Raw genomic sequence first — 12,391 nt, forward strand, 5'->3', positions numbered from 1 at the left:
TGGTATTCCAGTAACAAGGTAAAAAAATCAATCAGTATTAACATAACATTATTTCTATTGGAAATGCAATCATAATTATAAACAACTTGTATAAACTTATTGGAAAAGAGCTCCTTCACAGGTCTGTACTATACTTTATCAACCAATGGCACTATGCTGTAGATTTTTATTGAATGAAAGAAGGTAGTAATCAACTTACCTTTTTCACAATAATTTCCTGTCCAGCCAAGGGCACAGGTACAGCTTCCATCCACAGGATTGCAAAGGCCACCATTTTTACAGGTACATTTTAGCTCACAGTTTGGGCCATACCTCGTTGGGGGACATCCTGTAGTAAAAATTTTAAAAATCAAACAATAAAAATGTCACACAGCAAACATTTTTCTCTGCTTCAGTAAGTAATCTTCAGGAAGAAATCTATATAGCCAAACCATTTTTTTTTTTTAGAAGATGTTGGGGGTAGGAGTTTATTAATTAATTTATTTATTTTTGCTGTGTTGCGTCTTTCGTTTCTGTGTGAGGGCTTTCTCTAGTTGTGGCAAGCGGGGGCCACTCTTTATCGATGTGCGCAGGCCTCTCACTATCGCGGCCTCTCTTGTTGCGGAGCAGAGGCTCCAGATGCGCAGGCTCAGTAGTTGTGGCTCACAGGCCCAGTTGCTCCGCGGCATGTGGGATCCTCCCAGACTAGGGCTCGAACCCGTGTCCCCTGCATTGGCAGGCAGATTCTCAACCACTGCGCCACCAGGAAAGCCCTCGCCAAACCATTTCTTTAAATGCTCAAATTAAAACAAACAACTACTCAGATGTATCCTTAGGGTAGTAAGCACATCACAGTCTTTCATTCATGTTTTCATTCACTCCATAAATATTTATTGAGCTCATAACTATGTGCCTGGTATACTTCAGGAATTGGAGATGCCCCATGGATAGAGATCAACCTTAGAGTAGTGATGGGAGATTTGATGTATTTAATCTCATAATTGATAAAGAAGACGGACCAGTCATTTGTCCCTTAATGTCTCTCTGCTGAAATCTGAAAAGCACTTCAGCACAAAGTGGTGGGTGACACCAACAAAAATGCACTGGCAAGAGGAGTTAAGCTACACATGAGTGAAGCTGACCAGACATAAGAGAAATTGAGCCTTCATTGTCAGGGGGAAAATAACTGAATGACGGGAAGTGCCACCAGGGGGAGAGTAACCGTCACTCACATTTATTTGGTTTTCACAAGAAGGATATGAGCCCAATACAGCCAGCTAATGTGATTTTTTTCAGGAAAACTAAAAATCCATATTTTATATGAAATCATCCAATATTTGAAAGTTGGCAACTAATTAAAATTGTTTTATAGCATTGTGGAAGCCAAAACTATGTCAGCCAATTCAAACACATTTGTGGCTAGATTTGGCCAAAATCCTGCCATTTATACCCTCTAGTTTATAGTAGTTTTACATAATGATATTTTCCACATGAATTATCTCATTTAATGCTTACACATATTTCTCTGATGTGGGTAACAGTATTCTTATTTTATATTTGAGAAAACTGAAGCTGAGAAACTTAACTCTTGCTCGGGCTTAAGCAGCCAGTAAAGATAAGAACCAAGATTCAAACCTAGAACCTTCTGGCTTCTCTTTCTATTTTAGATGGTGGGAGAAACGGTAGAGAAAAAAATTTTTTAACTTGCCCTAAAGCCTTTGGTTAATACACAACAGAGCACATACTTGAATTCAATTTGTATGACACTGTCTTCCTTGCCTTTATTTAACTGAATAGGTGAGCTTAACTTTAGCCTCAAATGAAAGAAGCATTTCAATTTTGTTTATTTAAAAAAACAGGTATAGTTGTACAAGTAATGGTTGAATTGTCATCATATGTGTTTTTGGGTTTTGCCTTTAAGACAGTTAAGCAAAATCAGTGATACCAAGTCTTATACTATAAAAATAAACTTTCATCTGTGTCCCTTTCACCCTTCCAGAACCACCTCATCAACCAGGAGGCCCATTCATCTTCCAACCTGAATGCTGAAATGTACTGATGAAACTGGTGAATCTGTGAAAATATAGGACTCCAAGATAAGACTTTGGATAAAAAAACATAATTGGAAGAGTGAAGAGTACTTAGACATCTTTCTTTCCACAGGTCTAAGCCCCAGAACAATATTCACACAGTATTGTGTAAATAACTTTATTGTTTTCTAAAAGTTATTGTAATTACACAAGAAATATTTCAAGCGGTATATTACAGAAAAAGGTATATATATTACAGAAAAAAGTATTCCATCCCTGTGCTCTAGTCTTCCAGTCTCCCTGCTAAAAACATCATTGTTACCAGCTTTTTTCTGTATCATATGTCTCACTTCTTTCAAAGAGACTTACCCTGACCACTTGTTTTAAAATTTCAGCCCACCTAGTACTGTCAAGCCCTACTACATCATGCTCTTTTTTTCTCTTACCATAGCTTTTACTCCTTGTTAGCAATTCACTTATTAATTATACAAGTTAACATTGATGTCATGCCTACTGCTTTATTTTTGTTCACATGCGCTTGGTGTGTCTGTACCCATTTATTTACCTTCATTTTATTCTAGAGTCTTGTTTTCCAAGCTAAGGTGGGTGTGTACTCCAGTTTTTCTAAGTGAAAACCGTATAAACATAATTTTATATAATCTAGAGGATCTTCTTTAGACAGTATATATAATAAAAAGTATAATGAATTTCTTCATTTGGTATATATTGACTCACCAGTATGAGTGGTGATGGAATTGATACGATTCTGCTTTCTCCGAATTTTTCTCATTCCTCTTTTCACCTGATTTTACTTGGCTGTATTTTTAGTCTTAAATTCTAAATTACAGCATTCTAAACTCCAGCATTTATCTTTATACACTTAAACGTATTTATAGAGATGTCATATTTGAACAATATGTTTTGACACAGATTTGTCCCTCCCATCCCACAAACTTTAATGAAGAAATAAGATCAAGATACTTATACTCCTCCAGCCTCTCTTCCCTTTCAGCTTATGCTCGTTATGCTAAAATCTCAACATTTTTATCATGTAAAGTATCTATATATTTATCATATACCGTGTCACCATAATTCCCACATTTGTTTTAAACTTAGCCATAATTAAAATAGAATTAACACCCACTAGACGTCTTTTTTACCAGAGATTTTGCACGTATTACTTTGTTGCTCAAATTTATCTTCTAGAAGCTTCTTCAAAATATTTACGGCTACTATATTCCCAGCAACTTTTGATTATTAAAAAGTTGTTTATTTTCCATCATAGGTTATTCTTAACAGTTTATGTATAAAATACTTGAGTCATATTTTTTGCCCTAGAACTTCATAGGCTTTGATAGCCATATGCTAGCAATAAATATTGCTGTGAAGTATCAAGCCAGACTGATTTTCCCCATCTCTTCATATGAGATCTCATGTCTTTTCTTACATCGCCAATAGTTTCCCCTCGCTTAAGGTCAATCCTAACTAGTACTTCTAGGGATAGAATGTATTCATTCAATCTGTAGCAGCAGATCTTTCATTTCAGAGGAAAAACATATTGATTATACATGAATATTTTCTTTTCCATTTTTATATTTGTTTATTTTTTCCATTTCACTGTTTTCATTTTCCTCAAGTATATTCTCCATGTACGTGGTTGTCGCATCAGCAGATTCCATTCTCCCAATACCTGCGTTCAATGTGGTCTACATTTATATGATGTGAGGTTTAATTTTCGTTTCCACTTCTTTCTGAGCTCTGCCAGCTTACTTTTTCATTTCCCTTTGTTGTCTTTTTATCTATTCCATGAACCCTTGTATCTCTGCATTGCACTCACAATTTATAGGGAACATTTTTTCATTATGTCCTTCGAATGCTTGCAAGAAATTCTGGATAATACTTTCATGGGCTCCGTAACAAAACTCTTTTGCTCTGTGTTTGTCTGCTTTTGTTTCTGTATTCCTTTTCTCCTTTCTCCTTCTTACAGAATTTGTACTAAAAAACCTTTGAACAGTTTCATATTTTGTTTCCAAGATGAGGGAAGGTTTTTATATGCGCCAAGTTGTTTTAATGTAACAGATTGGTTTCTTGTGCACCTGTAATTTTTAGGGGGCTAGTATCAACTTGGGGCTAGAAAAATGATTTTAGCTATTAGGCTGCCTCCTTGGTCCAGAGTAAGACTCCATATGACACAAGTCATGGGATATGTGTATATGTGAGGGTAGGCTCAGCCTCCCTTTAGCTTGCAAGGCTGCTTACAGTCCATAGATTCCCCTCTATTCTAGAGAAGACTTGAAAAGATAATATGTCTGTGCACTTCTTGGTTTTATCCCATTTTCCTGCCACTTTGTGATGTCAGGTGGGGTTCAAGAAAGCTCCTGCAGCATGCCCACACACCCGACTCTTGTATTTCAACAAAGGGTCATTAGGTTTGCTCCTCTGTGTATGCCATGGAGAAACAGCTGCTCTGCTGACCCCACTCAAGAGCTGTAGGGGCCCAACATCCTCTATGCATGTCTTTTCATTGAACTTGCCAGTTCTTCAGTTATCATGATTGTTATTATGATAATAATAAATAATACTATTTAGTTCAAGAAAGTTTTGCAGTTTTAAACCAAGATCATGTTTTTTTTTCTTCTGTCTCTCATTTTTCTTACAGATTTCACTGGGTTGAAAATTGATGAGGACATAAAACTCTTCGGCTGATATAATTAGGTACCTCCAACACACAATTCGAGGTAGTTTTACAAAAGGTAGCCAGTTACTTAAAAATTTGCTCCTAGTCAAGACTATGTGTAAATTATTCTTTGTTTTTGTTTACTCCCCAGTAGACTATTTCCTTTATAACTCTATGGGAGTGTGCACTTTCATGTTATTAAAGCCACATTTAAGAAGAAAGTGTTATAAACAATGCCCACTTAATTATATGCCCTGGCACCTGCCTTCAAAGTTTAGCTTAATTAGTGCCTGGACGAACAAGGTGACCCTGAAGGCATTGTTACCTTGCTGACACCTGGCTCCCATTTGGCCGGGGGGACACTGGCACCCTCCAGTCACTGGGTCACACTGGCCTGAGCCACAGGAACGCCGCTGGACACAGTCCTGCCTGTAGTGATCTTCAGGACAAGCTGCAGGAAGGAACAAAACAAAGCAGAGCAAAAGGAAACCAGATTTTCCTTATTAAAACGTTTTGCCGGTCAAGATTTTTAAAAACGTGTGAATACATGACCTTTTCTTTTAGTCAATAGGTTTCCCTGATTTGCCTTCAGTTTTCAGTTTAAAAGTTTACTTCAAAAAACCAAAGTAAAAAGGGACCTGTTCAAATTCTTGCTTACTTCGGGCAATTTTAGTTGATAGCAGGAATTCCATCCAAATATATAGTGTCAGACATTTATATACGTATATGACATAAATGACACAGACTCAGTCTTGCTTTACCACATGGTTGTCTTTGCCTGCGTATGTGTGTATGTGATAATCTTGAGTAAGTTTCCTCTTAAAGTCCACTCTAAAATTTTAGCTTACATTTCTATGCATTGATATAGGATCCATTATGCTCATATCTCCAAATATTTATTTATGTATTTATAAATCTATTGTGCATTTATTAAAAATCAACAAATCTGTTAAATTACTTTTAATAGATTATATCTATTTCATTCATACTATGAATATAAATTAAAAATTAATTTATTCATAAATTAACACATTTATTAATTTGCTTGCTTTGCTGCAATCTCACTCCACAATTTCACTGAGATGCTTATCAAAATATAGATACAACAGAGATAAAATAAATGTCTGTGAGAATCAAGTGAAGGGAAAATGTAGTAGCAGTGTATACATAAATGAATATCATAATTCTTTGAACTTGTAAGAGGTGGACTGCAAATATGGCTCTGACTTCCCTAGCCGTCAAAGCAAAGAAGGGAATCACGGCTTTCTGGAGACAAAACTACTCCCAATATTCAGGGAAACCGTAAATTTTGAAGATGCTCTGGCCTAAGGAAATTAAGAAATTTCTCCAACGATTTTCTTTGAAGAACAAACACAAAGGAGCCAGTTAGAACCTTCTTTGGGAGATGCTTATGGGTTGGCCTTCACTCAGAGATAACTTGGCCCTTGAGGCCTCAGAGGCGGTATCCGTTAGGTTTCAATTTTCTGCTACTTGGAGCCAGGACTTTATCTTATTCATCTTTTATCCTCAGAACAGCAGGTTACTGAAGCAGAGTAATTAAAATTACCCTCCTACAAAGAAGACAGAGTAACTACCTGCCTAAGGAAGATAAGCATTCTGGATATCTTTAGCGCATAACAATTTAGTGTTTTGCCTGATCACAAACTTCATTATCATTCTTCCAAATAAACGAATCTCAAGTTTACAATCACAGCCCTTCTACCTTTAAGATCTTCACTCTTTTGTGAAGTACAAGATACAGAATAGTGCACAAAAACATTAATGCACACGGGCTTCCCTGGTGGCGCAGTGGTTGAGAGTCCGCCTGCCGATGCGTGGGACACGGGTTCGTGCCCCGGTCCGGGAGGATCCCACATGCCGCGGAGCGGCTGGGCCCGTGAGCCATGGCCGCTGAGCCTGCGTGTCCGGAGTCTGTGCTCCGCAACGGGAGAGGCCACAACGGTGAGAGGCCCGCGTACCGCAAAAAAACAAAAACAAACAACAAGAAAACATTAATGCACAGATCAGTGAAGGATCACGAAGCAAACATCCTCATCGACAGCACTAGGTCAAAGAACACAGCATTGCCAGGACCACCTCCCCACCACGCCCTCTCCTACTCATTGCCTCATCATCATCTTACAAACTGTCTAAATAGTTAGAAAATGGCAGATCTGATGAAAGCAAAATGTATTTGCTAAGGATATCCCCATGATGTCTAAGCCAGTGCATTTGTAAGGAAACTTTAATTTACATCTGGTCCCTTGATGTCAATAGTTGTTTGTATGATTGGTGGTTAAGGTCTTCAGATTTTCAGGAAATGGTTACTTTTTGGTAACTAGAGGAACTACTTAATTTTGAACTGGGAAATTGCTGAGGATAAATGAAATTGTGGAACTTTGGACAATGAGTTTGATATTTTGTACACAGGAATCTCCAGTCTGCTCTGATGTTGCCAAACAGATTTTCTTATCCTGACTTGGGTCCAGCACTTCTGGGGGCAAGAGAGGATGTGACCAAAGGTCTCTCTCTGGCTGCCTTCACTGACTTCAGCTCTCAGTCAAATGCCTGCTGTAAGTACTCCTCAACCTAGAATACAGGTCAGTTGCTGATTGCTGTTACTGCAATAAACCAGTATGTAAAATAAATGCGACCACATTTACTCTCTAAGTGCAGTTCTTTAAAACTCTGCTTCAGCATAGCTGCTTCACAGTACGTAGAGTGACTTACTTTGACTGCAGTCAGCCCCGATGAAGCCAGGAGGGCAGTCACAGGTGCCAATCATGGTGTCGCAGCTGTCACCGTTCAGTCACTTACACTTCCTTTGGCAATAAGGACCATAAGTGCCTCTTGGGCAACCTATTGAAGGAGAACAAAATATGTGGTACTGTAACTTGAAGCTATCAGTGTTTAGCTTCATGCCCATAGTCGTGTGGTTAACTCAACATTCCAATTACTTTGGTATTTTTAATCACCTTCAAGCTATCGATTCAAGTCATGGACATATCTGAGGATATGAGTTGATATAGATACATGCCTTAGAAATATGGAAGGGGACATAAAATTCCTGATGCTGTTCATTCATAAGATATAAGAAACTTAACTTTGAGCTTCCTTGAAAATTGACCCAGTTTTGGAGAATGCTCAGAATAAAAGACAATGCACTGAACAAGGTTGTTTCATTCCAGCCTAGAAAAAATCATTATTTCAATTCATGTTTAAGTATTATAATTTGTCTTATCTGGAATGATCTGGGTTTAATACAAATAAGAATTCAAAATGGCACCAAGCATGGAGGAAGCATCTTCATTTTCTGTTAGTTTCTCAGTTTTCTACTCTCATATCCATGGATGCATGGCCAACCATTCTGATACCTGTGTGAGAGACAGATAAATGGCCAGACTTCAAGATAAAAGGAGATTGAACAGGACAAAGAGTGACCTGAAGACCACATTATCTGTGCAATGATTGAAAGGTTGGGGGTGTTTAGCCAGGAGAAAGTAGACCTAAGAAGATAGAACTGTCTTCACACATGAAAAGGAAGTCTCATGGAAAAGGAGGAAGGTAGATTTTATCTCAATAAGGAAATACTTTCTGAAAGAGCTGTCCAGGACTGGAATAAGCTTTTTCCAGGAGGTAATGAGCTACCCATCTTTGTAGGAGTTCCAGCAGAAATAGGATAAGTTAACCAGCAGAGAAAATGCAGCAGGGATTCAAGCACTTGATTAACTTTGAAGCACTTCCAAATATGATATTCTCCTGCTCTATGAAATGTCTGGTACTTGAAAGTCTTAAAATCATAGAAGTTTGCGTTTCAAGAGACCTCAAGTCCATCTGATTCAACTCTTATTTTAAGATGAGGAAGTTGAGGCCTAGAGTGTAGTCACTTGAAATTTTTACTGCACAAAATACTGTCATCTGTTAAAGATAACTTTCTTTTTTCCCGTCATATATTTAAAATATAGAGCTGTAGGAAATTTTGAATGGACTATAATTTGAACCCTATATCTTCCACTTGCTAGTGTTGTTAAGTCAGTTAAGTCCTTTGAGTTCCTGGTTCTTCATTCCCAAAGGGGATGATAACAGAATCACAGGTTTATTGTGTGAACAAGTAGAGCATCTATCATATTGCCAAATTCAGATAGCTCCCAAGTCAATGGTAGCCATTATTTTCATTCATGGTGGCAGGATCATTGGTGGGCACATGGCAAAACGCTTTCCCGACCTGCTTGACCTGAGCCCAAAGGCTTCATATTTGCTTTAGGTCCTTCCTCTTGCAAAATCTTTTCACTTGGAAGCTCAGCTCTAAAAATGACTAAACCAGAGACTGGATGACACTTGCTTCCTTCCCATTTATCCTGTATTTCTATATAAGAATCAGACGGTAAAGAACACTTTGGAGTATTGTACAAGTAGCAGGTTTTAGAGGTAGAAGCCAAAGAATGGTTTTTATTGAGATTCAGATCGTTTATAATCCCTATCTACATCCTGTCCTAAAACCCCATGCTCTCAGCTTGAGTCTCAAAGAATAACTTCTTCTTTCCCCCCTTCTCTTTCAGTTTTAAAATAAAACACTTCATGATGGGGATGGAAAGCAAAACACCTAAAATCATTCCTACCAAAGGTTACTTCTCTGCAGCTGCTGTATTTCTTTATTACTCTCTATGAAAAATGATGGATGCACTTCACATTCTCTTCTATTGTTCCCTCCTTCCAAGGGATGTCAATTCTCATAGCTAATGGACACTTCTTTGGTAAACAGCATTCTTTAGTCCTCTTAGAGGAGTTATTTTTCTCCCTCACAAAAATTCAATAGAGTATACCTAAAAACAGAACTAGTGGTTTAAAAACAGTCTCTACCTCCTCTTCTCTCTTTTTTTAAAAAAATGTATTTATTTATTTTGGGCTGTGCTGGGTCTTCATTGCTGTGCACGGGCTTTCTCTGGGGGCTATTCTTCGTTGCGGTGCACGGGCTTTTCACTGCAGTGGCTGCTCATTGCGGAGCACGGGCTCTAGGCACGTGAGCTTCAGTAGTTGTGGTGCACAGGCTTAGTTGCTCCGTGGCATGTGGGATCTTCCCGGACCAGGGCTCGAACCCCTGTCCCCTGCATTGGCAGGTGGATTCTTAACCACTGCGCCATGGGGCAAGTCCCTCCTCTTCTTCTCTTATTCACCAAGATATAAAATGCTTTCATGTCTATCCGGGTCAATCTTTCAGAATGTAATTTTTAAATAGTTTTTATTATTACTATGTGTGATGCTTAAAAAGAATGTTTGGTTGCTTGATATTAGGGAAAAAAAACACAAAACAAGCTAAAGGTATGCAGTTGGAAACAATGAAGTCTTGGGTGCACTGCTGGCATGTTGCTTCCAAAAAGGAGGTTAAATTAATAAGAATGGATTGGCATAGAAAATTCTGTAGTCACATGACTAGGAAGTGAAAAGTGACATGGATTTTTGTGCAAATAGGGAAAAGGGAAACACCCAATAAAGTGAAATTTACATATTTATTAATAAGGGAAATGTTAAATTGTGGATACAATAATACATATAACAGAATCAGCATTTCAGTTAAAAGGAAGAAAGAGTTTATATGCCATTACTTGATGAATTTATATAACTGATATGTGTAAAGATTTATATTTTGAGATCACTTTCATTTGAGTTGAAGTTACTTGGAAAACAATTTCTCTCTGACATATACTCATTTTCAAACTACCTGAATGGCGGTTTTGCATTTGAAAAGCATCATCCCTTGCTATTCCTTCTTCGTATATAGAAAAAAAATATAAGCCTTCAACTTAATTATCCTTTTGAAATCGGAACACTGAACTTGATGAAATTAACCTACTAATGAGCATAACATCTGTTGAAAGACAGTAGATGCGCTAACCTTTTAGTCCCGCAACTCACTAAAGTTATATCAAGAGTATGATATGTGTTTACAAAAGTGCCCATAACTTTTTCCCCAAGAATAAGTTATTTTACTGACAGTTCCACTTCCTCATATAATTCTGTAGTTATGTGAAAGTTCTGGAATCATGCATACATTTCTTGCTCTGGTGTTCACTAAATTTAACAAGGAAACATACACCCAGGACATAATGATTTCATTTGGTTTGTTTGTGTGTTTGGTCTCCCCTCCCTCATTTCCTAAAGTTCCACTTTGACCATTACTTGGCCTTCGCTCTATTCATTACAATTAGCTCTCCCAGGAAATTCTGTTTCTCGGGCAAGGGATATTTGGTTATTTTCCATTAGAAGATGACTATTTTTCCCCATCCTTGTACCATCCCCTCTACATGAAAGGGATTAACTAGGAAGAAGCTTGGAAATGAATTCACAGTTCTGATTTGTTTAAATGTTGAAGGCTACTGATGATGTGAGTGACATTTGGTAGCTTTATTAGAAGCTTAGAACAGGCAACGTTGTGACTGTATCTTGAGACACTTAGCTCCAAAGCAAATGAAAAGCATGAATCTGTTTTTTCAGTCTGTTTTCCTAGTAGTATTTGACCAGGTTACTCACACACACACCAGCCACTGTTGCACAGTTTTTTTTGTGTTTTTTTTTTTGCGGTATGCGGGCCTCTCACTGTTGTGGCCTCTCCCATTGCGGAGCACAGGCTCCAGATGCGCAGGCTCAGTGGCCATGGCTCATGGGCCCAGCTGCTCCACGGCATGTGGGATCCTCCCGGACCGGGGCACGAACCCGTGTCCCCTGCATTGGCAGGCGGACTCTCAACCACTGCGCCACCAGGCAAGCCCGCACAGTTTTATTTTACTCTTAAAAACAGATACTAAGATGTGGTCTGTTTGAATTTTTATTGCTATGAGGAAGAGCATTAAACCTAAGCTTCCACTAATGCCTTGACATCTTCCTCCTGGCACAGGTGAGCTTCCTGTGGCCCATGTTTCTCAAAGCATCTTCAACCAATGTAACGGTGTTCTTATGAATACTGTCAACAGAAATGCCCATGGTTTTAGAGGACTCCAATGCCTTCATTTCTCTCAAAGAGACTTCTAATAAATAGTATTATTGCAGGTTGGAGAAACAAAAGATTTCCAGGACCTGTAGTCACTTATACAATTTCTCATTGGTCATAAAATACATAGATAGCATGATGAGTTTGCATCTACCGAGCAGTTTGTTTTTCCCCTCATGCTATCCACAGACTGGGACTGACCTGCCCAGTGTAAATTATGAACAAGTGGTGAGATTCCTACTGCAAGTTTTTCTGCTTCCTCTGGCCTCTGCCAAGAGAAAATGTTGATTCTCCACTCCGACCCTGAGAACATGAAAGCCCAGTTGTTTTTGGCTGCTGGAACTTTTGCTTTTGAGCCAGCTACACCTTTCATGGATATTTTCTTGAACCCTTTTTCATCGTCCTGTAATTACAGTGGATGTTGCCAAGGAACCTTTGCAGCAACTTTCAACCACGTGTTGCCTGGAACTAAGCCCATCTGACTAGTCAGGGAGTGGCTCCCTGCCTCAGACTGGCTTTTACAAGGCGAAGCTCCCCTCCTTCAACCCAAGGTAGCTGCTCTTCTGAAATGGAAGGACTCTCAGCTTTATGTAACTTAATTTTATTTTATTCAGATGAAGCACCCTTGATATCAAGAAGAAATTCTTCCTGAGAAATGTGACAGCATGAAATGTGAGGAAATAACTCTTTTCTTCCACTGCAAAAGTGCTTGAAATTTGC

At 38.5% G+C, this 12,391-nt stretch overlaps 1 protein-coding gene across 1 annotated transcript in view; it reads right to left on the bottom strand.

Moving 5' to 3' along the window:
• Positions 1-7,491: 7,491 nt before the first annotated feature.
• Positions 7,492-12,391, bottom strand: part of LOC132424436 (EGF-like and EMI domain-containing protein 1) — a 131,204-nt gene continuing 126,304 nt past the window's right edge. Inside the window, exon 13 of the mRNA XM_069540654.1 lies at positions 7,492-7,545. Coding sequence (XP_069396755.1) covers positions 7,492-7,545 — 54 coding nt within the window. The remainder of the gene's footprint in view (positions 7,546-12,391) is intronic.

This window comes from Delphinus delphis, chromosome 4 (assembly GCF_949987515.2).
Source record: "Delphinus delphis chromosome 4, mDelDel1.2, whole genome shotgun sequence".
Lineage (NCBI taxonomy): Eukaryota > Metazoa > Chordata > Mammalia > Artiodactyla > Delphinidae > Delphinus > Delphinus delphis.